Raw genomic sequence first — 26,585 nt, 5'->3', positions numbered from 1 at the left:
CAAGATTTGAAGAGTTGGACCTCATGGGGAACCCACCATCAATTCAGAACTAATCTTATACAAATGTTTCTTCAGAACTTACTTACTCAACAAACATAACGAAGAGGACAAATCGCCAAAATTGAAATATGCGTTGTTAAAGAGTCCTGTTCTGGTCATCATCAGCACTTCATGAAATGGCACTGTTTTGAATGAAAATGCTTGATTTCTTAAGTATTTGAACAAATTAAATTATTTCAGAAAAATATTTTAATTTGTTTTTTATCAAGCAGAAACACTACTACACATATAAATTATAAATTGAAATAAATGTCATATATGTACTAATAAAAAGTGACCAAGGCATCTAGTGCCCCAGGCTGAAATAATAATAATAATGCTTAGTTAACGCATTCACTGCCAGGGGGCGTGGCCTAGGAACAAACTCGTATGACGGTGAACGCACATGTGCGTTGGGGGCAGTGAATGTGTTAATGCTTTATAATGCTTGATTTGTTGATGAAAATACTAAAATCACTAGTCTATAAAATTTTAAGAGTTCCCTAGATCCCTCATGGATCCCATCATCAGAACTGCGTTTTGAGAAAATCCCAGACAAGTCAGAAATGAGGAAATGAGAGTATACTCTAACATCAAAATATAGTAAGTTGGTATATTAGGGGTAACATACATAAAAAAAATACAGTCGAATTGATAACCTCCTCCTTTTTTGAAGTCTGTTAGAGTCGGACCAAAAAAGTCTACAGCGGATTTGATAGCCAACGCAGTGCATGTGTTATTTATACGTCATAATTTCATAGAAGTTTGACGTTTAAAATAACACCTGCACTGCGTGGGCTATCAAATCCGCTACAGACTTTTTTTGGTCCGACTCTAAGTACCGGCTGGTACCGGCTGTTATCGCGAACATCGAAGTTCGCAAATTGCGGTCATCTTTCTCTGTCACTCTAATTACGCCTTCATTGGAGTAGAAGAGAAAGATCCACGCAATTTGCGCATTTTGGTTTTCGCGGTAGGCCCCTTCCGATATGTACACCCCAGAACGTCTATAACCGCTCCAAGGTCGCGGTCCGGTGCGCCCGTCTGTTACGGCTTAGGCAGTATGGCCTTTGGTCTTAGCCTGTCCAGAAGGACGATAAAAAACAAATAGTTGACACTGACAGCTGACAGTGAGAGAGAATGAGAAATTGGCGCGTTGTTGATGTCTTGGATGTCTTGGATTTATTGTTATTTTCAGTGATTTACAATAACTCGAACTAAATCCTGATTTTTTAATATGCATAACGCCTAGTAATTAACAAGCCATGTCCAGTCCCGAAAAGAAACGTATGAAATATAGTCCTAATAATCAAGTACATCTTGAATCCACAAATGTAACAGAAAAGCGTACAAGGTCCGAAGTAAAAACAGAATTAGAACGACAAAAACAGCTGCAAACCATGAAGAGGAAAAATTTTGTAAATGCATGTGAAAAGGTGTCATGTGAAGCATATTTAAATCGGCAAAAACGGCTACAAATCTTGAATTTACCAGCCTGTGCAAAAAGTGAATGCAACCATTTAAAACACGAGGTAAACTATAACTCCAATGTTTTGTATACTAATAATAAGTAAACTGGACACATCTTTATGTGTACCTAAGCATAGGAAATGTATGACGAAGGACTAGGTGGAAATAAGTTCAGGTATCCCTGGATTTGTCCAAGTTTGGAGATTGCATGTCAAGTGGCAAAGGAGGTTTTTTGGGAACAACCTGTGGCCTATCCCACAAAACTTACAATTACAATTTTACAAGTGTCAAGTTACAAGTTTGTCATAATACAAATGTGCGTACCACAAAATATACAAGTAACAAATTTGTAGTGGAAAATTCTTACAAATATGTAAATTGTATCGACAAGTCTACAATTTATTGTATCACAAAACTTTACATACTCTACATACATTTTCCGGAAAACGTACAAATTTGTAGCTGACAATTGTTTTGTGCTACATTAAATTGTAGTAATAATTATAGATATATCGTTGCTTATCATGAATAGTGACACAAAACAAAATGAAATGCCATTCGACTTTAAATCTTAGCTGTAAAAGATAGAATATTAAATGCAATAGCATTTCATTTTTAGTTGTACCACTGTTCATGATAAGCGTCGATATGTAGAATTGTACCTACAAGTTAACAATTCTCTAAACGTGTGTCGCACCCTCTTGCTACAGTTGTTACTATACGAATACTAGTAATTGCAGCATATTTTAGCGATTCCAATCCTTTGTATACCTACCACGGAATGTTTAGTTCAAGTAGCAGTGATAGTGAAGAAGAATTAATTGTAAGACGTCCTAGGATGTATAGAACACGTATAAATTTAACGTTGACCATAACGGAACGCAATTTTACTTCAAAACTAAGTAGCGGCGTCCAATACACACCTGCCAAAATTTCATCAATATTCATTTGATAGTTTGATGCTTGTGACATATGAACAGACAGACAGACGGACATGGCGAAACTAAAAGGGTTCTGTTTTTGGCATTTTACCTACGGAACCCTAATGAGATCCTAAGTGTCATGAATTTCATATAAATAAAACTTAGCTTTAATTTAATTTACGAAATACTCATAGGTACTGGATAAGAAAAAAATGTATATACTCAAATTGAGCTTACCATCGTACGCCTTTTCCAATTTTGCCACATAGTGTCCCTTAAGTATTTCCAATCTTTCTCCATTATTCATAAATCATTTAAATTTTGCGTTATCTCCTTCCATTTGTTTATTTTCGCAGTGTGCGTCAATTTATCACTAAATTTACCAAAGAGAATGTTTTTGTTTTCATTTATGAGGTTTAATATGGTCATTTTAGCTTGCAAATCCATTTTGATGTCAGTTGGTATGTAAATGCTCGTAGATAGATCACTATATAAATATAATTAATGTAATTCTTGCGTATTGCGTATAAAGTGAAACTACCTTCAACATTAAAAAAGCAAAATAAATTATTACATATTTGTAGTTGTAACATTACAATTTTGCGCTTGTATATTTATAAATCCACAATTCTACAATTAAATCCTGTACCGTTATTCAAAACCTTACATTATAATGAGAGCAGCGCTCGTTTTCGTGCCGGAGGCGGTCATCCCTATTATTATTTCCCTTAAAACGTCATCTTTTTACCTACTTGCAACACCAGGCAGCCAATTTCAAGTCTTTATAAAAACAAGTTTGAAATCTGGCTACCTCATTGGCGTCTTATTTTTCGCTAGGAGCGGTCGTCCCTGGTAAGTCAATTTAGACGACACAACCTATAGATATTTAGGGTAGTAGATATTATAAATCAACTCGAGCTTCAATAGTCATTTAAATAAGCATTCCGAAATATAGTGGTGAAAATGGGGGAGCGCGATCCAGACAATCTACCCTCAAATAAACGGAAAGTTTCAAGTGAAACTTCTGGAAATACAAAACGCACACGTTACGACGAGGTTTTAAATAACTTGTCATTACAGGTCGCAAATATTCAAAATTTTCTATCAAATCACTATCCACCAACAGAAAACCCTCCATCCCCTAGTGAAAATATAGAGGTATCCGCTGACGATGCCCTCGATTTAAATGCGAGTGGGGAGCTGTTTTCCGATGAGACATCCGATTTACCTTTACCTGGCGATCAGGTATGTGATAGTAAAAAAGAGCCTACAGTTCCTGAACAACCTTTTTCAATGACCTTAGAAACCGTCACTAAAGATCCACTCGTTCCAAAGTCGGCCCCAAACCATTTGGAGTCCTTAAAACAGTTTCAAAGATTTGAATCATCAGATTGGGCAGAAATTCGTTATTCCGAGGTTCAAAAGAATTATGTGTCTACCCCCGGTTTCATAGAGTTAGAGACAAACGAAGAAATAAAACCCTATGATAATTTTAACAATCTTAGTCATACAGAAAGGGGTTTCGCGGCTCTCTCCTCAGGATTGTTAAAGCAATGCGATGCGATGGAACAAGGGATTCGCACCTTTATGTCGTGGATAACTTTAACTGAGGTGATAGATGTCGTAACAATTCAAAATAAGATAAACGAGATTTTCTTGGAAGGAGATTACAAGAAAATCTCGTCAGACTTATTACAGATGGCTTGCGGCCATCGTGCTGATTTAGTGCAGCAAAGGAGAGACAGTATTTTACGATCGGTCAAAGATAAATTTACAAAAGAAACCCTTCGAAAAATACCGCCATCCTGTGACAGTCTGTTTCATGGTGACACGTTCTCGGCTACGTTAGAAAAGAAAGGTGGCACAAGTAAAGTGTTTTGGCCTCTTAAAAACGAAACTCGCGTTAATAGAAAAGCCGCGCAGGCTGATTCTACTCCAAATGCAAAACAAAGATACCTATTACCCGCGCAGGGTAATCAACCAAGTTTTCAAACTGCCGCACCACCGGCTATGAATAATTATTATTATCCACAAACGGCAACCGCGCAGGTTCCCTATTATCCATACCCGCCAGTACCTGCTGCGCAAGTTGGTTATGGTATGTATGATCAAGCTTTGCCAAGACTGCCCGCGCAGGGTAACCGCAATTTTCGCTCTCGGGCCCCTAGGGGTAGGTCAGGACCCGCTGGTAACCAAGCACCTAGACAGTCTTACAATGACTTACGGAAAGAGTCTCGAGGAAAGAAAAAGTTCTGACTCGATGTTTCAGGCAGGTCAAATATCCCAATATGCAAATGTATGGGAATCCTACGGGGCAAGTCCAATGTTATTAAAAATAATACAGGGATATCGCATCCCTTTTTGTTCAAAGCCGATACTTCAACTGCCATGCCTATCCAACCACCCTCAATTAACATTACCGTCAGACGAAATGGACTTGGCAATCAATCAGCTAATAAAAATGAAAGTCATAGAACCAGTACAAATGGCCCCCAGTTTTGTTTCTCGGATTTTTTTGGTCAAGAAACCAGACGGCACACACCGTCCAATATTCAACCTGAAAAGCCTAAATCAATTTGTATACGTAGGCAAATTCAAGCTGATAAACATACAAAGAATCCCGAGTTTTATTCAGGCTTCAGATTGGATGGCCAAAATCGATTTGTCGAACGCTTACTTCCACCTTCCGATAGCACATGCCCACAGGTGCTTTCTAAGGCTAATTTACAAGGGAACCTTATGGCAAATGACCTGCCTGCCATTCGGCCTCTCGTCAGCGCCCAAAGTATTTGCCATGCTCAGCAATTGGATAGCCCAAATATTACGCGAACAGAACGTCCGAGTCATTGTTTACTTAGACGATTATCTTCTAGTGTCTCAAAACAGAGAAGAACTAGAATCCCATGTGAGCCTGGCCTTAAACCTATTAAAGTCTCTCGGATGGCACATAAACATGGCAAAATCGATTCTAGTGCCACAAAGAAGCTTACAATTCTTGGGTGTAATGTGGAGCCCCCTCACAAATGTAAAGTGGTTACCATCAGACAAATGCCTCGCCCTTCGAAAGAAGCTACAATATTTATTAACAAAAAAGACTGCAAATCTAAAACAAATGCAAAGTCTAGTAGGAACATTGAACTTCGCAAGTTTTTGCGTCATGAACGGACGGTTAAATCACCGAGCCCTACAGCGGTTTTGTCAACATCTCCTAAAAACCGATCATTACAACGAAGTCCCAATACCGTCCGAAGCCCAAAAAGAGCTTTTTTGGTGGTTGCAAAACCACATGAATGCATCCGTCATTCACCAATACCCTGTAACACATCACCTGACGACAGACGCATCTGGTCAAGGCTGGGGCGCTCAACTAAACAACCTATCGATACAAGGACTTTGGTCCCCCCAGGAAATATCTCTGCATTCCAACGTAAAAGAGATGCTTGCTATCTACAAAGTTCTTATAACGCAAACGAATCTTTCCCATACGACAGTGGCCATACAATCGGACAATCGAACTGTATTAGCATATCTCAAGAATCAAGGGGGAACAAAATCTCGACAACTTTCGGATCTGACAGCCAAACTTTACAAAATATTAAAGGCAAGGGACATATTTCTGACATTACATCACCTGCCAGGCCTCTACAATGTAGAAGCAGATCACCTATCACGTCAAAAGAAAACGCCAGAGTGGCATTTACTCCCTCACTTCACTCAGATGTTTTTCTAGAAGTTCGGAACCCCTGTGATCGATCTCTTTGCCTCTCACCAGGCTCACGTTGTCCCTCGTTACGTCAGCCTCAATGTGAAAGACCAGAACGCAGAATTTCACGATGCGCTAAGTCGAACATGGGCTTACTCTCTAGCATGGGTGTTCCCACCCCCATTCTTGATACCACGAGTATTAAATCATCTCAATCAAGCAATAGGTCGTTACCTCATAGTTGTACCAAAATGGGAAAAAGCCTTTTGGCGTCCGGACCTCAAACAACGGGCCATAGCCCCTCCGTTCACCATTCGGAATCTAAACCAAGTTCTGATCGACACAGCGACAGGCACTCCCCCGTCCAAAGTACAAAATATGACCATGGAGATCTGGAAATGTGGGGGTGGGATTCGGCATTAGAAAATTGGACCTCAGAACAAAAGAAGTTCCTAAAATCCAGCTGGCGCGAATCTACTGTAAAAACATATAAACCGGCTTGGCGACGTTGGTGCGAGTGGGCACAACATAACAGCGTTAATTTCAAAAACCCGAACAGCGCAGATCTAGCTAGATTTTTGACAGATATTTTTATGAAAAATAAGTTCTCCTACAGTACTATTGCGCTACACAAATCCGTCGTCTCTACCTTATGTGACCCTGACAAAACCAAGAATTTAAATTCTCATCCGCTAGTTCGACATGTGATGAAATCGGTTAAAATAAGAAAACCAAGACACGAAAAGACTCCAATATGGGACATGGACATATTGGCAAATTGGTTAAACAACACACCAGAAACTACTAATCTTTACGAATGCTCCAGAAGGACAGCTTGCCTCCTTCTACTCTGTTCGGGAAGAAGAGTCCATGATTTGACTCTACTTTCTATAGAAAAAGATAAATGTATTATAACAAATGATTCAATTATTTTTTGGCCGGATTATGGCTCAAAAACAGATGGGCCCGACTACAGACAACAAGGATGGCGTCTGCTTAAAAATAAGGATTCTCAAGCCTTAGATCCAGTGTATTGGGTGAAACTATTGTTAGAACTATCAAGTGAAAGAAGAAAAGAAAATATAACAAAATTATTCATTAGCATTTGTGGGACACCTAAACCAGCTTCAAAAACTATGATTGCAAATTGGATAAAATCAGTCCTTAAAGAAGCTGGAATCAAAGCTACACCGGGAAGCATAAGGGCAGCGGTTGCATCAAAAAACTGGATAGAAAACTGCCCTCTCGACGAGATCCTGCAAAGAGGAAATTGGCGGTCCCACAACACTTTCATGAATCACTATCAAAAGGTAGTTAAAGGAAGTAATTATAACACATCAAGTACTGTAACTAGATTATTTAATGTGATCAATTAAAATAAAATTTAGTATGGTATATACATATAATTATGTTTTCCTTTACTGATTTGTAAAGATAAATAAAAATAAACAATATATTGTGTCAAATGATTTCTTTTATTTATGAAAATACCAGTACTCCTAATTACTTAACAAGTTACTGCTTTTTTGTGTCTAATTACAGCATATAATCTGCTAGAAAGTATATTATTACTTTCATTGCTATGAACTCCCACAGTTGTTAAATATTTCACATTACTTCCTGAAATCACATTGGCATCTTATCACACCAGGCGATAACAAACAGGTCTCATTATAATGTAAGGTTTTGAATAACGGTACAGGATTTAATGACAGCGTTTTACCTACCAATAAAACGCTTATTAAATACTTACCTTATTCAAAACCTTACATACAAGCTCTGCCTGGTTATAGTTTTTCATAAAACTTCATAGCTTATGAGACACAATGAGGTAGCCAGATTTGAAACTTGTTTTTATAAAGACTTGAAATTGGCTGCCTGGTGTTGCAAGTAGGTAAAAAGATGACGTTTTAAGGGAAATAATAATAGGGATGACCGCCTCCGGCACGGAAACGAGCGCTGCTCTCATTATAATGTAAGGTTTTGAATAAGGTAAGTATTTAATAAGCGTTTTATTGGTAGGTAAAACGCTGTCATTATGTAGCTGTCGTGACATACCTTTATTCTTTGTGATACGCTTTCACAAAAATGACATATTTGTATACTGCAGACTTGTAACGAATACATATTTGTAATTTTTGTGGTACATTTTTTTGTTTACAATTTAACAATTTTGTCGAATTGTACACTTGTAAAGTTTTGTGGGATAGGGCACTGAACAGTTTGACTAATTATCCCCTAACTGCTAACAGTTTGTAGAATTAAACTGATTAAAGCTTAAGCTTTAATCAGTTTAATTCTACAAATAAACAATATTTGTTGAGATATGTATGAATATAATTATGTGCCTACAAAAATAAAGAATATAATAATCATCAATTTAAATTTATTTCAGACAGAACAAGAAATGCCTTGTTATGCTACAGAGACTTTCAACATTGAAATAAAAAGCGGAATGTGGTATGATGCATTAGAAGTGTGCCAAGTCAACATTTCATGTGATCAATACTTATCTGCTGAAGTCATGAAAGAAATTATTGAAATAATGCTGGTAAGCATCATTTTTATACTCTATTGTAACTCAAAATTATTTCTGTTATTAGCAGAAGTCGGCGAGGGTGAGCTATTTACCTTATAATTTGACATGTCTTACGTCATATTATAAGGCAAATAGCTCACTCTCACCAACCTCTGGTATAGATGATAATTTTCCTCATAATACTATAAAATAGATATTTCTAACCTAATCTCTAGCTGGATCAAGAAACCTTAACAAATTATTGCAACATCCTTGGTTAAACTAAATCTGTTTGTGGTAAAAATTTGAAGTCTACAAACTAAAGTCGAGGAGTGCAAGTCAGTGGTCACAAAAAAAAAGTGAAGTTAAGGTATATGTAAATTTGTCAAGTAACAATTAAATATTTGTATTATATGTTTCAGAATGCACACGATGATAGTTATGTAAACTACACAGTGGAGGAATTAATAGATAAATGCCAACAAGTCCTCGCTGTGAATTTCAGTACACACCCTCCATGTCCCAAAGTATTAAGAAAGTGCTACGAAAACTTCCTTACAACACCTATGGATTTGAAAAGCAACACATTTACTAATCGGACGGAATGTGGCTTTAATGAAGGAGTAATTAAATATTGTATGAACAGGCTGGAAAACGACATAAATGCTGAAACCAATGAACCCCTAGTAAATCTCTTTGAGAACACACCTTTTGAAATGAAGGAAGGTGTTCAAGGTTTACATTGGCAAAAGGAAAAATTTGAAATATTCGAAGGGCTTGAAAGACCAGAAAGAATTAAAAGGCTGATGGCCGTCCTTGAGAGCACCATTGAATTAATACAATACGACCTCGCCATATGGCTTACAAGGTTTCATATTTTTATTATCATTTTATTTGTACTCCATTTTGGATTTCACGGTCCTATAAATCCCGGTCTTTTGATAGGCTTGCGTGGGGATATAGATCCAACACGTAGAGGCCCCTAGGAGAGCTTTAATGTCATGTAGAACGCCTGCTGGAACCCGTTCATAGGTGCAACATTTATTATCATTATTGTTACTTTTGACATAGGAAATATTGAGCATTGAGAATTCCACACTCTTCCTAATATAGTCCATGTGTATATTTCCGAAAGTTAATACACTAATAAAAACTTTTTACAAAAAAAAGCAAACCGACTTCAAAAAGGATGAAATAAAATATTATCCTTTTTGAAGTCTATGCGTTACCAACTGATATGTTTGAAGTCGGTGCCAAGCCAAGTTTTGAAGCATACCATGATTTTGGTGCGATTCGATAAGGATGTACCTACGTTGGATTGCCTTACACGACGACAATGAACATACTTTCTGTAGGTACAGTCGACGTTAAAAATATGTTTACACTTTTCGCCTTATAACAAAGGTGTACGGTGCAAAAGTGTAAACATATCTTTGACGTCGATTGTATCTAAGAACACACCTCAGAACACACGATCAAACCTTCTTGGCGCAGTCTGTACCATGTTTGTCGGCACATTAGTGGAAATCCAATGCATTTTTTTTCCATCGTATTTTTTAAAGAGCATTTCTTACTAATGCTCGAACAGTCTATAGCACGCAAGTGTGAGATTGGGACTGAGTAATTTCCCGTCCCTTATCCAGAGGACTATATTTCAAAATATAAAACAATTCAAGAAATTTACCTTCTTGCCAAATTTCACCTAAAGCGGTTCAGTTGTTTAGCCATGAAAAGGCGACAAAGAGGCAGACAGAATTACTTACACATTTGTAATAGTTATTACTACAGTTCTAATGGGATTTATAGCCATAAAGCTGATTATTTTTGACTGGTATTGTTACTACTTGGCTTGGCACCGACTTCAAACATATCAGTTGGTAACGCATAGACTTCAAAAAGGATAATATTTTATTTCATCCTTTTTGAAGTCGGTTTGCTTTTTTTTGTAAAAAGTTTTTATTTTTCCGTTTTTAGTTTTAACGCATTGTTAAGAGCGCGACGCATGAATGAAAAACAAGATCATATTTAACACTAAATTCGTGTACCTATTTCTTTAATAAATATGTAATCAGGAGTTTTCTCGAGTCCGTCTGGGAAATTATAATTCCTGTCACTACTACACTAAATCCATCCTCCGCCCCGCCACTGACCCAATCCCTCAACGCCCCGATCACTCAACCTCACAGCGCATCAACCCCTGATCCAGGAACCCCTCGACCCTGAACCAGAAATTTTCTCGAGTCCGTCTAGGAAATTATAATTCCTGTCAACTAAATCCATCCGCCCGCCCCGCCACTGACCCAATCCCTCAGCCCCCCGATCACTCAACCTCACAGCACGTCAACCCCTGATCCAGGAACCCCTCGATCCTAAACCAGCAACCCTTCAACCGCCATTCCCCGACCCCTTAATCCCTGACCCCTTAACTCCTAACCCTAATCCCCGATCAGTAGCCTTACCAGCTTACCACGAGTTTGACATTGATATATTCGCTAGCATGTTTGTAACTTGCTTCCTATGCATCTCGCTCGTACTAACCTTAGTGTGAGCGAGATGCATAAAAAGTTACATTTAGATGCATAAGACGTTAGCGAATGTGTCAATATCAAACTCGTGGTAAGGCTACAGTTGCAGTACATCAAATTGGTGGTTTTCGGAAGCAAATGCTCGAGTTACTTTAGAAAACCCCGAAATCACTTAACACGTGCCTTTAAAAATTGAGGAGTTCCCTCAATTCCTCATGGATTCCATCATCAGACCAGAACCAAAAATAATACGGAAACACCTTGGAGGTAACTTCTTCCAAACAAAAAAAGAATTACTCAAATCGGATCACAGGTGCCGGAGTAATCGCTGAACATAGTTACATTTAAAGAAATCATCATCATTATCATCAAAATAATCATCATCATCAGGTCTACTTCATCAAATTGGTGATTTTCGGGAGAAAATGCTCGAGTTGCTTAAGAAAACGCCCAAAACACCATGCATGTGCCTTTAAAAATTGAGGAGTTCCCTCAATTCCTCATGGATCCCATCATCAGAACAGAACCGAATTAAAATGGGACCAACTCGGAGGTAGCTCCTTTCAAACAAAAAAAGAATTACTCAAATCGGACTACGGATGTCGGAGTAATCGGTGAACGTACATAGAAAAAAAAAAAAAATAGCCACAACCGAATACAGAACCTCCTCCTTCTATGAAATTGAAGTCGGTTAAAAAAGTCAAAGTGTTTACAGCACTCATAAGGATTTTATTTTGATTCCATGGAACTTATGTGATAATTATTTTGTCCTGCAGGTTTATCTTGTCCTGCAGATTTTCATATATTTCATGGTTTCTATCGCATTTTGTAGGATTCTGTATTCTGAGGCATTTCTACTATGTGACCAGTATTATTAACATACATCAGGGTTTTGGGTGCAGGAATAATAAAATTAACCTTATTTTAACGCAGCAATGATTTTGCTGCAAACATAGACTTATACTATTCAGTCCCAAGTCCCAATATTAATTTAATAATTTTATTACTTAATAATATTCTTACAGGCACACCAGGAATATGGGCAGACATATTATGAATTTAAAGGGAAGACCCTTGCTCGCTGCCCTTCTGTGGCCAACTACTCCACTAAACACGGGGGGTTTCACCAAAAACTGTCGCCAGATAGTAGACTTGTTTATATACGTCATTCACCTGCAGTATCCGGAGGAATACATACAACTGATGACTGTAAGTATGTAAAGGTGGTATTTTATCTGTCCAATATCTTGGTCCAATGTGTATTTGCGTTTCAAATTCTGCTTGATGAGAAAGTGAGACGCAATGCACATTGGACCAAGATATGAATAGGTACCACCCAAGTCTGGCAAAAATATATGGTGAAAAATATTTGTTGTCAACTGTACCAATGATTTATCAGAAAAAAAGACTACTAGATGGACCATATAAAAGGACTTATTGTGGTCACCATACATTGGCGCTCCACGTTTACGGCCTGTAACTCATATAAATTACAAGTATCAACTTTCAGGTCCAGGGGTGTACAGTAACATGGGCTAATGTTATATAGAGTATCTAATAAACAAAGCAGCATTTTTAATGTCGTTAAAATTTGTAGAATGTGTACTACATTTTACGAAATTACAGTGTTTATCTTTTTCAGACCTGGCTAAACACGATGATTCAAATTATCTACATATGTGAAACAAACTCTAATAGTGACTACCCCAATTTAGGAAAATACTGCTACTCATTTGCAAGTAAATTTTATGAAAGCATGACAAGTAACGAAAAAGGCAAGTACAATTTTATTCACAAGAGCTAATTGTACAAAATAGTATAGTCTGGGCCTGCAGCAGCCTTAGTACGAATTATTATAGACATGCATAGCACTGTCAATGTCATGCTCACACACCTGCAAGCCTACGAATTGATATATAGTTGCATACATATTTATGGTTCTGAATTACTTAATTTATTTAAAATTTGATTCAGGCAACAAGGCAATCTTACAAATACCTACTTATGTACTGGCAGTGTTTGCATACTCTCTGACTAATTGTCTTTATTTTGCAGGTCTGTCCAATGATTCAGTAATACATATATTGAAAAGAATTCAGCCCCTATTCATGAGATACTTGATAGGAATGCATGTTACCAAATCTTTTTTAAAGGTCAAAGATAAAGAGGACAATGTGATCAGAGTTTTAATTGACTACATTGAAAAGTGTCAAAAGGAAGGTTATCCTCAATGCAGTGACATACAAGTATCGAAATCACAATCTTCCATAACAGACAAAACTTATGACATGTTACTCTCTCTGATGGAGCAATGCAGACTGGAAGAAGTTAGTCTGTCAAACTCGGATAACAATAACAATAATGGATTTCCGAAAATGTCACCCTCCAAGCCTGACAAAGTTGTCAGTGAATATCATGTGGTGAATGTACTATATGTAACACTTGAAGCTCTTTTAGATGCCTATAGTGTGAAAACCGTACAAGAGACATTAGATGATCTCAATAACAAATTATTGCGAGACTCTTCACAAGCTTTCAATATAGTTATGCCCAAACCTGGCACATATTCTGTTTCTGTAGACTACATAAAGAAATACAGGACAATTTATGCATCTCTGCAAGAACTTATAAAGATGAAGCAAAGCATGATGAAAGATGAAGGGTGGCCAGAAGTGCTAGACCTGTTTAATAATATATTGGAATAGCACTCATAATACCTCTACTTTTTATGATTTATAAATATATTTTTGTGATTCTATGTTTTAAACCCAGATGTACCTGCTGATTAAACTATTTTTAAACAAATTATAAAAGTTACTATGAGCCATGAGAAATAAATAATACTTCTGTATTTTCCAGAGAACTGTTTTTATTATACTACCATACATAAATTAAAAACTAATATTTCGGCATGAAATGACCTCTAGCCTTCCTGCTACGTTTAGCTCTCTCTATATCAACATCAGGGTAATCTGCTTTAAGTTTTTCCATATCCATATCAGGGAACCTTTTCAAAAGGTGTTGCACATGATGAAAGTCCCTATTCCGAGCCTTGCGTTTCTCATTGAGCTGTTTCTCTCTATACAATCGGAAGAACTTCTTCACAGCCCTGCTATTAACAAAACCATGTTCCAAATAAGGCTTCACCCATCGACTATTCATGAATTGCGGGATAAAATATTCCTTCTTTTCATACTTTTCAGGCAACCCAAATACATTTACAACATCAGTTACTGGTCTCTCCCCAGTTTCTCCTGTCTCCAGCTGGTAATATGCCACATTACGCTCCCTCACAACTGTCTCTATGTTATTCATGGACTCTTGCACTTTATCTATTCTTTCTGGATTAGGAAACAATCTTACTTTTTCATTACATGCATGTTCCATAGTATAAAGCATGTTGCGTTCTTTTAAGAGCACATACCACAGCTTGTGTAGATCAGTGTTCGATTTTATCCTAAGTTCATCTAGTTTCCACGCTCTTCCTACTTTAATATTAGTCTCCTTCCAGTTTTTCTTGTTATCGAAAAATTCCATTAGATCTTGAACAACATTAGTTGTGTGTAAGGTTTTTTTGTTGAAAACGGGGACAAAAGCACCAACAACATTATAAGACTGGTGGTACAGCGCTACTGATGTCTTAATTAAACTCCTGATACCAGGAATCATTGCACTTATTATTTAAACCTGTACTTTTGCGAGAATTTAAGCCTTTGCAGGTTAGTTAATTGAGGATGACCACAAAATGACACTGACAAGGGTAATGACTTTTTTTAACAATGGCGGCCTGGATACGAGTCCTTTAAGCCAAGTGAAGTGACATAGGAACAAAGAATGGCCAAATCGTGGCAGACTCATGGGATAGAGTCTGTTCGGAAAGAGAAGAGTCCCCATACATTCCACGACTCTTATCTTTCCGCACAGACTCTATGGGCATTTTCATTTTAACTTGCACTTTAAAGCGCGACTTAAGTCGTGTTTCAGTAACGTCTAACCGTTACATTCCTGACAAAATGTATGGGATTTGTAACGTAACGTTGGAAATGTAAGGATTGCTAACCGGCCGTTAAAGGTGCACAGTTAAGTGAAAATGCCCCTATAACGGTGGAGGACGGAGGACGCTTTAGCTATACCTTTTTTGTCAGCCTAAATTGAACCTTATCACCAAGCTAGAAAGGTGTTTGTACCAGACTAGAGAAAACGGTCCACTTGAGATAGCAAAAGTGGGGCGCAGTGTCTCACTCGCACTAGTATTTATATCAATCACTGACTTAATATTAAAAATAGACACACAGAGCGGAACAAAAACGTCAACAAAATGTGGGTCAGTAGGGCTACCGCCAATACCGAAAATCGTCAATTGCGGGCATTTTTCTCTGTCACTCTAATTACGCCTTCATTGGAGTAAAAGAGTAAGATCCCCGCAATTTGCGAATTTCGGTTTTCGCGGTAGCCCCTCAGAATGACATTAGCGGAAAATTTGCATTGATGATAAAAACGCTTACGTAAATTTTGAGTCAAGATAAATATTTTGTACGGAAAAGAACTTACTGTCGTAAGCATTAAGTGTCAAATTTGTAAACATTAGTACCAACACTGTTAAAACTTTTAAGTCCGATGGCACTAAACGTAACGTCACCATTGTATTTACGTCAAACAACGTCAAACGAGAATAATGAACGAATAGAGTCCCTTTGGTACATTTTAATAGGTATTACTGTACAGAAAAATCAAAGTAATAAATGAAACAAATTTAATTTGATCGGGAGTTCAAATAAAATTAATTCATGGTAACAACCCTTGTAAGTTATCATAAAACAAATTTATTTTTAATAAGTAAGCATTCGTCTTTAAATACTATTTTCCTTGAAATAAATTCAACTTATTAAATAACTGTGTATTTTAGATCTACATAATACTCTTCGCGCTTTAGTTCTTTGCAATATAGTGCACGGGGACATTTAGGTCGCTACTGGTACTGATTGGTTATGGTCTTTATCAAAAAATCCTGTGGTTGTCACTGTGTTCAGACAGGTTTAGCATTTACAGTTAGTCGATGACCTTATTGGTCGTGTATATGTCGGAAACAAGGAAATGGGCTGAACACACAAGTGCCGTTTTGCCTTTGTTTAAAACTGCATCACCCCTATCTCTTGCTATAATAGCAGTCCACTCTGCACGTCGCATAGGTTTTCTTGGAAATCTTGAATTTAAACATAATATTATATGTTACGAATTCCATATAAAAATAAAAAAGTATTAACCTCACATCGACTCATTAGATTTTTGTTCCTTCACATCCCTTCTTTGGTACTAACAAAATCATTTATTCAAAACCATGAAATTACCACCAGATTACATAAATTATGTAATGCTATCCAAAGCACTAACCGAAAGAAATACATTCCATGCTTTTTCCTTGTTTTATCATTGTTATTTTTGCATATTTTAACGACATTGTTGACAACTTCACATTTGAGCGGTCCATACAAGACTAAACGAAAAAGTAACGCGTGATCTGAGGGGCTACCGCGAAAACCGAAATTCGCAAATTGCGGGGATCTTACTCTTTTACTCCAATGAAGGCGTAATTAGAGTGACAGAGAAAAATGCCCGCAATTGACGATTTTCGGTATTGGCGGTAGCCCTACTGTTTTAACGTTACTTTTGCGGGGCCATTTTTTGCGGCTGATTGGGTATCCAGTTCTTATTCTATATCAATGATATCAATATACTACTGAAATTAAATACCTTCTTATACATACTATTTTAATGTTATAGTCAAAGTACGGTTCTGATATCTTTTAATTGATTTGTAAATAATTATGATGTCAATATGATTAACTGATTAGAAATTAAGCATGTGCATAACAAAACAAAAATACATTCATTTTGATATAGTAGAACTTGTAGTAACTTTGAATTGGTATCCTCAACTTGATGACATATTTTATTTTGGAGATACCATACGTATTCTAGTATCTTAGAAAATCATTTATTTACATACAAGATATATATATACAGTGTGGAAAGATAAGTCGGGGCCCTGGAGGGAAACTACCTTAAATCTTTAAGCTGGCTCATTTTACTTAAAGGATACATTCCTTTATTTTTAAAAAGAAACAAAACTGCATTTAAAGATTTTTCTTTTTTTTCTTCAATTTGGCTTGTCTAAAAAAATCTTGAGTACTAAATATTAGATTTTATGGATATTTTATACGACAGACGAGTGTAAGACCTAATGTTTCTTGGAGAAATGTTATCATTAACATTAACTGTATCGACTAGTAGAATAAAATTGCGAGTGTTTATTTTTTGGAATTTTTAGTCGGTTCGCGTCCCGGGCGAGGCAAGCGATTTTTTGAAAATCTTTGAATGCAGTTTTGTTTCTTTTTAAAATCAAAGGAATGTCTCCTTTAAGTAAAGTAAGCCAGCTTAAGGATTTAAGGTATTTTCCCTCCAGGGCCCGACTTATCTTTCCACACTGTATATATATAAACAGTGGTACTATCTTCTTAGTAGTTTGTGACTTATGGTCACCCTAATTAGAAAGAGATGCAACGGCCCACTTTGACTTCTCATGTGGACACACTTTTTGATCAATGCACTATCCGGTTTAATCTCTAGATCCGTGCTCGCATCTAGGCCAATAATTGTAAAAAAAAAAACTTATTCTGTTCCAGATATATTAAGAAACGCAAATCATAATTTATATCGGACACAACCTAACTTTTTTGAAAATCAGCGTTTTTAACCCTATCTTGGACAATTAACAGTAAAAGAAAGCTTTCGGAACGTCACGTCATGTCATGATTATTTATGGTTAGTTTTTTTGTTAGGAATGTTAGGAAGAAGACGCAAAGCAGGAAGAGAATGTTTGTGATATTGTAAAAAAGCCGTGCCTGTGGACTTTTAATTAAAGTTATAAACGACTTATCAAGAACTGAATGAAAGTGTTAGTGCTGTGGTGCTGTTAAAGAATTCACATAACGGAGAGGTGAACCATTCAAAGGTATGATAGTGAAAAAGAATTGTCATAAGTTTTAAGGCCTTAACATTTCAGCTTTTTAAGCTTGGTGATCGAAATAACGTTTCGTTATGTAAGTCGTGATTATCTTTTACTAATTTAAAGAATCGTTTTCGAAAGGTATTTTTTTTGGTTTTGAAGTAAACACAGGTAACCTTTTTACGACAACAGCATTTATTTAAACAGTGGAATTATTTTATCACCGTCAACATTGCAAACAAATTTATATTTTATAGAGGTTCCAGTTTTAGAGAGAGTATCATATTATTTTATATTTAATTTATGTTAATATTGTCCCAAATTGTTTACATACTTAACACAAATTCGTATCATTCTGTTTCTAAAATACCAAACTAAATTAAAATCGATTTACCTTTTTAGAAACTTAGCCACAATATAATACCCAATATGACTCTTATGTATATTGTAAGAGGTTATAAATATATTGGTAAATCTATCGTAATTATAAGCGTTAGTCAGTCATGGTTTAAAAAATCTCACATATTAATAATAAAAGTGTTTACATCTGTGCTGCTGCGCTTAGCATAAGAGCAGTAACTCATTTTAAAATCTCTTAATCATAGAACATATCGTACAAGTGCAAAGTATACAATTGAAAGACATTTCAAAATGAGTTACTGCCCTTATGCTAAGTGACGCAGTGTGGGACTTATAGGTCATTATAATTATAATATAAAAATAATAATATGTAATATAAAAATAATAAAAGTAAGAATGCCCTATAATATTTATTTATTTATTTTATTTATGTATTATACATTAATTGTGCAAGTCGGACCCAGCCTCGCATACCCAGCATAGCCAGCTTCCAAGTTTTATATAATCATTGTATGGGGTTACTTGGTGATTTTGTTTGTGTACTGTAATGCATTATAATATGAACATTCACAAATGAAAGTGTTGTTTGTGTTATCTTTTTTATAATTCTTGTATGTGTTGTGGATTAGTAATAACAGAACCCTCCTTTGGCAGTTGTGTAAAAATATAATTAACTTATACCTACATTTAAAATACTTATCTATTAAGGTTGCAAACTTGTCCTGAACTGGACCTCAGACTATTTTCATACCAAATATCTAAATCGGTTCAGCAGTTTAAGCATGAAGAGGTAACAGACTGTCAAAGTTAATTTTGCATTTATAATATTAGTAAGGAGTTACGGTAAGAACTTAAAAAATATCATCACAAAATGAGGTTGTCAAATAGAGAAGAACATTAAATTACAATTTTTAATCATATCTTTTGTTGATGCAGAACTAAAATGTTAAAACTCTCAGATCTAAGTTAATCCATTCCAATTACTTTATTTATATAGGACAAAAATTTATTACTACTTTACTTATTTATATAAGTAGTACAAACTTACGGTCTGGTAGGTATTTTTAAATGGTTTTGAATGTTGAATGATGGCCACGGTCTTTAATAATTGAGCCATTTAGGGTTTAAGCTTATGTATTTTGTTATTCAATACTTATGCTAGAAATGTACAATGTAAAAAAATACCAACAGCATTTTCCGCTGACATTAAATGGGTCAAAATTAATTACGTTGTCTTGTTTTTTGTCCGCAAAAAATGGGACGGAGTGTGGCTTTTTGTATGAGACGAAATTTATTTTTAAATTTTTCTTATTTAAATTATAATCTACTGCTAGAAAGACATGCAATAGCACTCGATTTTTTCTTTATAGAATACACGAATACAAGTGTGACAGATTGGGGTCAGAGACAAGACAACAAAAATAATTTTGACCCAAATAAGTTATTAGTCTTAGCATTAACATTACATAGCGCGGAAATGTTAAGAAACCACTTACGAATTTGTGTAAGAAATACATGTGTACCACATATGTATCGCGCATTTTGCAGACTCGAATACTCGATGTCGTATTTCAGAAAATCCTTTGTGCCGTTCACAATCGTATGGTACACAGTCGACGTTAAACATATGTAAACATCCTCCTTAATACAACGTAATAAGGTACAAAAGTGTAAACATATCTTTGACGTTGGCCGTACATGTGACCTTTGTGAAATGCCAGTATGTGGCCCGTGCGGCGAGCCCGGCGGCGTTGTAGTAAGTAATTTGTTGCGTGCATTAAGCAAGTTGCTCGTTACGGACCCGCCAAACAGCGTAATGTCTCAATTGCTGGCGTCTCCACCTCCTGATACCACCCTAAATTATTTCACTCAACAGCATTCTCTTGTTAGAGTAATTTAAGCCTTATGAATTCTTAACGCGGCTGAGCTTGATTGTGATCTATGACAATACTGAGCGCGGCGTAATGGCTGCGCGACAGAGAGGTTTTTTTTTGTGTTGAGCGAGAAGACAATGTTAAGCCTATGCATGATAAATTAAAGTTTAAACTGACTGAGAAAAACCGTTATTTATAATCTAACTAGTTTATACCCGCGACTATGTGGAATGATTATGATGATTGGATAAGAACTTGTTTGTGATTATTACGAATCAATTCTATTCTATCTCCTTCCTTGGGCCAAACTATCTCTACACTACACCAGTCACCAAATTTCATCTAAATCCGTTCAGTGGTTTAAGCGTGAAGAGTTAACAGACAGACAGAGTTGAGAAAAATACATCGCATTTACAACATTACGAGTAGTAGGGATGGCCACAGATTGGTAAGGAACCACTTTAGACTGTCCTTGTAGCGACCTCTGGTATCAGTCACTATAGATTTGGAATTTAATTATGAGATGTTCTGCATATACTTCAAAACTGGCGAAAACCCGAAACAAGGCATCACAAGACCCAATAAAGACAAGGGTTGTCAAAGGCTCTGACGGGGCGCTTTTGTACAAGGACGACGAAATCTTGGCGGCGTGGTATACTTACTATAACCAACTTCTCAATACAACAACAAGAACTGTTGACCTTCCAGTGGTCGAGGGAAATCTCGGGCTCGTCCCACCGATATCACCTCAGGAAGTTAAAACGGCGCTACGAAAAATGTCTAACAAGAAGTCCACGGGCCCTGATTCCTGAAAGGAATATATCTCCTTACCCATCTATTTCTGAGAGCTTTGGGAAACTTCATGTATACCGGACGCATGGAGGATAAGCACCATCGTTCCCCTCTACAAGGGTAAGGGTAGTAGATATGAGTGCAACAATTATCGTGGAATAAAGTTAATGAGCCACACGATGAAGCTATATGAACGAGTGATCGACGCCCGGTTAAGAACAGAGAGCTCCTTATCCAAATACCAATATGGCTTCGTCCCGAGGCTGTCCACTATCGACCCTATGTTTGCCATAAACCTGGTTGCACAAGAACACAGGGCCAAAAACACACCGCTTTTTATTGCTTTTCTAGACATGGAAAAGGCATTTGATCGTGTTCCTCGTCCGACAATCTGGTGGAGTCTTCGGAAGAAAAATATCCCAGAGAGGTACATTGACATAATAGCTGACATGTACAGAAACGTAAAATCGGTAATTCGAACCACAGTGGGGCAAACCAAGCCAATAGCAGTTACTGAAGGGGTACATCAAGGTTCTGTGCTAAGCCCATACCTCTTCTGCCTGGTGATGGATGCACTCACTGAACATGCCCAAACCAAAGCACCATGGACGTTTATTTACGCAGACGATGTAGCTATCTGTACACCATCCCGAGAAGAGTTAGAAGTAGCTCTCGGTGACTGGAAACGTCAGTTGAAGGCGGGCGGCGTGATGCTGAGCATCGCGAAATCCCAATACATGGTGTGTAACGAACCAAACCCGCTTGAAGACCCTCTCATTATCGATGGACAGCAAGTCACTCGGTGTGACGAATACAGATATTTGGGTACCATGGTGCACAGCTCAGGAAATTTGGAGGGAAACTTGCAGCACCGGATCGCCGCTGCCTGGCTGAAGTGGCGGGAAGTCACTGGCGTTACCTGTGATCGGAGGATGCCCGTGAAGCTTAAGGGCCTAGTCTATAAGAGCATAATAAGACCGGTTCTGACCTATGGGAGTGAAACATGGGCTATGACGCAGAGCCATGTCCGATCTGTCCAAGTCGCCGAAATGAAGATGCTCCGGTGGATGTGCGGGGTAACGAGGCTCGATAAGATACGCAACGAGTACGTTCGCGGTATAGCCTCGGAGTACGTGATATCGCCGATAAGCTACAAGAGAGCCGACTGAGATGGTTTGGGCACGTAAAAAGAAGACCTCCTGATTACATCGGGAATGTTGCTATGGATCTGAACATTGTCGGCTCCAGAGGAAGAGGAAGACCGAAGATGAGATGGGCAGACACCATAGCAAAAGACATGAAGGCCTGCGACGTTTCAGTAGACGACACGTCCGATCGCGCGAAGTGGAGAGAAAAGACCAGAAAAGCAGACCCCACAATCAGATGGGAATAATAATGCTGAGGAGAGAGAGATGTTCTGCATAGACTTCAAATTGCTTTGACTTTAGAGCAAGGTTCGCTCCGGTCTGCCTGGTGGTATAGATGGAAATATACTACAATAAATTTGTGACATCGTACAATAAAATAAATCGTAAAATAAAAACGTGGCGCGAATGAGGCCATCATCGTCACCAGTTTGAAAAACATAAACCCGTATATGCAAAATAAAGGGAACGTGTAGGCGCGTAAGCCAAAACGAGCTTACACGGAGAAAAACAAACAGTTCGCTGGGCTGAAGGGCTCACACAATACCCTCTTGAATGACTGCATTGTTTCTCAGAATAAGTAGTTAGTGAGTGGCGAAACATTAATACCTGCCAAATTTCAGCTTGTACATGAACTTAAAATGGATGATTACTAAATTATAAATTCGAAACTCGATTTGTCGTTGAATTATTGCGTCATAATTTATCACAGCGAGCTTTGAATTAATATCACGTACCCTTTACCATAACAGTCGGGCGAGTAGGTGCTTACTCTGGATCTCCGTATTGAATCGTTGATTAGATCAGGCGCCGCTTTGTTTCTCGTGCATTATCTGGCTCGCTTGTCACTCACACTCGACCCACTGACGGACTGAGGCGATCAATGGGATTCTATATTATGACAGAGACGACTGAATAGTAAAGACTATAATGTCCATAAAGAGAGTTGCCAGAGTCCAATGACTGACGGCGGAGTATATTGCTCGTAAAACTGGTAGTCGCTGTGACAGCGTTTGTACAGTGGACACAGTGGTGGCAATGGAAGAATATCGTAACAACGTTTAGTCACGATCTAGATTCTAAAGAATATCACAGGAAACCGTCGGACGAGGGCTGCGCATGGTCTTTTATTGGCGTTTTGGATTATAAAACTGTGGAGGCATTTCTCCAGGGCAGTGGCCGTCTTTCTGCTGATAACAGGAATCTCCTTTAGAAGTTGAGCTCTTCCGAAATAAAAGGCGTTAAACGGCAAAGCACAAATAATATAGGTATAGGTAGAGACATTCCTCAAGTCACTCTATCTACAGTTGGAATCTTTAAGCTGACCGTTGAGACCGCTCATAGTCTTATGTAGTATTTCAACTATACATAGCATAAGTTTAGTATATTCCAATACTGACTTCCCATACAAATACTGATTGTATTTTGGATGCGACTTTTTGTGGATTAACAACCCTAATTATAGATTCGTCTCTAACTATATACCAATATTTATTTACCTCAATTACAACCAAGTAGGTCCATATTACGACTCAAATGTGTGTCAGCTCTTGATAAATAAAACAAAATAAGCTCAGACTTCATTACGATCTGATTGTGAAGCGTGCTCGCACTCACGCGATATTCCTGTTTGCACCGTCCTTTCCCAAATATTTTTTATGAAATTATCGCTGAAACTCACATATGAAATATTGTATTAAGGTTAAGTAAAAGTAGGTACGACCTAAGAATGAATAATACCTAAGTTTGTGCTAGTAAAATGTTAATATAGGTGTGTATATCATGTAGCGTTATTTAACAAAATAGCGATAAGTTTTAGGGTTCTTATCCGATAATTAATGGTAGACCTTTCGTTATATCAGCCTGAAGACGTCTACTGCTGGACAAATTTGTCTACAATATATTTCCTCTACGAACGGACGGACATGCCTCCTTTATCCGACGGTTTTCCGCAATGTCGAGTAAATTTTACCTTGTCACAACTATATGAGATCACAAAATTCCGAAATACGTATACCTACATATATTCTTTTCTACGTCATAGTCCTAAGAGGGAAGAATACTACGTACTCGTCCATACAAAAAGAGAAAATGTTTTTCCAGTTCTAAATAATTTCCATTCTCCATGATTTTTTAGTACGTTATTGACACAATGAAAGACAAGGTTTATAAGTTTTGTATTAAAATTTGCATTATTAAAAAAAAAAAATATGTTTTTTTTTAAGCGAGATCTACGAACCTAGAATATATTATGCTGAAGCGATCGACATCAAAATCAAAGTGATTTGTTAAGATTTACTTAGTGGAAACCGTTTCCTCTCGAAATGGAAATTGTATGAAAAAAGTACCTCGTGTCAGTAGCTATTCTTCCCTCTGTGACACGGCACTTTGCATGTATAATTCAGTTTAACGTTTTTAGGATTGTCTCGAATATAGTATAGTTTTGTTTTATGGCAAGGAAGTCATTGATGTAGCAACAAAACAAATGACAACCATTTGGCCAATTAGAAACTAATTAAATCTGATGGTGTTGCTACTTCAAATTAAATCCTAAATTGATGGAATAGTATTTATTAAATATTTAAATCAAAACTTAATTTTTAAATACAAAAAAGGTGGAAATATGTTTAGATAATTAAATATGATTTATTTCTATATGTTGGACTTACATACAAAAATTATTCCAAGAATTTCATTAGTTACTGTTATTTTGATTGTGTTATCCCAGGGACAGTTAGGTTGAGATCATTTCCTGGTTGGCTTTTGCCCTGGATGGGCATCTTTTAATTTAGAAAGTGAAGCTAAATACATCATGCTCTGGTAGCATCGATCCGAGTCTTGGTTAGGCAGCAGCCGCTGCATCCATGAGCTAGGAAGCTCATGCCGAAGTTATTTTGCCACAGACAGTAAGTAGAATATGATAATATATAATTGTCTTCAGGTTTGACTCCTTGTTGAATCTTTGTCCCTGCTTATTTGACCATTCGTTTTGTTTCCAGTCTGCTGGCGAAACAATGTGGTGGGATGGGATAGTTAGAGCTGTGAGATGAATCCACTCTAGGAATTTCCAGCTGGTAAGAAACTCAGAATATAATAATGTCCCTTGAAAGGTTAAGATACCACATGTTTCTAGTTGTTAATGTTGAAATGTTTCTTTCAGCTGACTGGGTGTTATGTTATGTTATGTTATGTTATGTTATGTTATGTCACGCTACTGTTATGTTGCTGTTATTTCGGAGTATGGAAGTCCGTCCATATCCATCAAACTGCAAGTGCGTATGGTGAGCTGTTCGCCATGATAATTTCGCTTTTCTGCTGGGTGGAGGAGACGACACCTTCAAGCTGAGGCCTTAGGCTTTCTGTGGTGCTCCGCGGTGCAATATTATGAGGTTGGTGTACGCTTTCCTTCCATCCTAGAAGCTTTTTCCAAATTTAAAGTTAGAGAATTTATTAAATCGTATGTGATGGCAAATGATAAATTAGGTACTAACAAATTTAGATAGGTCTGCTTGTAAATCATTGTAGAACCATTTTTGGCACGACCCGGCTCTATCGTCTGACATTATAGAATAAGGTGCTTAATGCTAGCTTAATAAATGATTTACTTGTAGAACAACTTCCTCAGTGTGAGAATAGAAATAAATTATGTGTCACAAAACTAACATTTCATTTTGACATCCTTTAGAAACCCCTGAATAGTTGATGGAAATAAGTGTAAGCACCTGCTTGAGTTTTTGGTTAAGATTTAGATTGGTTAATTTAGTAACCTTAATTGTCCGTGAGTTTCCCCTGGGCAAAGCCCCAGCCGGGCTAGGAAAACTCACCGTGACACCTCTTAAACCTATCTCATCGGAAGATCAGCGCTGGAAGCCACCAGCAACATGCTGAGATGGGGCCATTTCGTGGCACTTTAATCTTTTTTTGTGTTTTCTTTTTTATTATGTATTGTCTCGATTGTTTGTGCTTACGAATAAATACTATTCTATTCTATCTTATGCTACAATGTTGTTGTAGCAACAACAACGTTGCAACGTTGTTGTCGTTGTTGTTGTTGTTGTTGTTGACAAGTTTTTTATGTAGGTATTTGAGTGATGACCATAGGATGAGTCCGGCTGGTATGTTTAGTTAATGGTTGTTTACTTTAAATAGATTTGTTCTGCAACGACGATCGATGGACGCGCTGATTTAATCGGACGCTTTGTTCAGACAACGGACGCTTTATCTTACACG

The 26,585-nt window shown here is 37.2% G+C and overlaps 3 protein-coding genes and 1 long non-coding RNA gene across 4 annotated transcripts in view; 2 read left to right on the top strand and 2 right to left on the bottom strand.

Moving 5' to 3' along the window:
• Positions 1 to 24,722, bottom strand: part of LOC134793711 (uncharacterized) — a 102,803-nt gene extending 78,081 nt beyond the window's left edge. The window contains exon 1 of the long non-coding RNA XR_010144573.1: positions 24,591 to 24,722. This is a non-coding gene — a long non-coding RNA (uncharacterized LOC134793711). The remainder of the gene's footprint in view (positions 1 to 24,590) is intronic.
• On the top strand, positions 1,209 to 14,031 carry LOC134793601 (uncharacterized). The gene is made up of 6 exons (XM_063765223.1): positions 1,209 to 1,571; positions 8,531 to 8,686; positions 9,076 to 9,521; positions 12,204 to 12,387; positions 12,821 to 12,941; positions 13,234 to 14,031. Exons 1-6 carry the CDS (start codon positions 1,305 to 1,307, stop codon positions 13,881 to 13,883), a joined length of 1,824 nt encoding a protein of 607 aa, XP_063621293.1. The 5' UTR covers positions 1,209 to 1,304; the 3' UTR covers positions 13,884 to 14,031.
• Positions 14,040 to 14,909, bottom strand: LOC134793600 (large ribosomal subunit protein uL29m). The gene has a single exon (XM_063765222.1). The coding sequence runs from the start codon at positions 14,845 to 14,847 to the stop codon at positions 14,077 to 14,079; it is 771 nt and encodes a 256-aa protein (XP_063621292.1). The 5' UTR covers positions 14,848 to 14,909; the 3' UTR covers positions 14,040 to 14,076.
• The window catches only part of LOC134793634 (bifunctional heparan sulfate N-deacetylase/N-sulfotransferase), a 168,421-nt gene continuing 159,792 nt past the window's right edge, over positions 17,957 to 26,585 (top strand). Inside the window, exon 1 of the mRNA XM_063765264.1 lies at positions 17,957 to 18,190. The gene's annotated coding sequence lies outside the window, so the exon portion shown is untranslated. The remainder of the gene's footprint in view (positions 18,191 to 26,585) is intronic.

Source organism: Cydia splendana, chromosome 9, assembly GCF_910591565.1.
Source record: "Cydia splendana chromosome 9, ilCydSple1.2, whole genome shotgun sequence".
Taxonomy (NCBI): domain Eukaryota; kingdom Metazoa; phylum Arthropoda; class Insecta; order Lepidoptera; family Tortricidae; genus Cydia; species Cydia splendana.
The sequence above is the reverse complement of the archived record's forward strand: the minus strand, read 5'-3'. Positions and strand labels throughout refer to the sequence as shown.

Coding starts and splice junctions, on each gene's coding strand:
- LOC134793601 (XM_063765223.1), top strand. CDS start 1,305: ATGTCCAGTCCCGAAAAGAAACGTATGAAATATAGTCCTAATAATCAA. Junction 9,522..12,203: donor CTCGCCATATGGCTTACAAG/GTTTCATATTTT, acceptor ATATTCTTACAG/GCACACCAGGAATATGGGCA. Junction 12,388..12,820: donor AATACATACAACTGATGACT/GTAAGTATGTAA, acceptor TATCTTTTTCAG/ACCTGGCTAAACACGATGAT.
- LOC134793600 (XM_063765222.1), bottom strand. CDS start 14,847: ATGATTCCTGGTATCAGGAGTTTAATTAAGACATCAGTAGCGCTGTAC.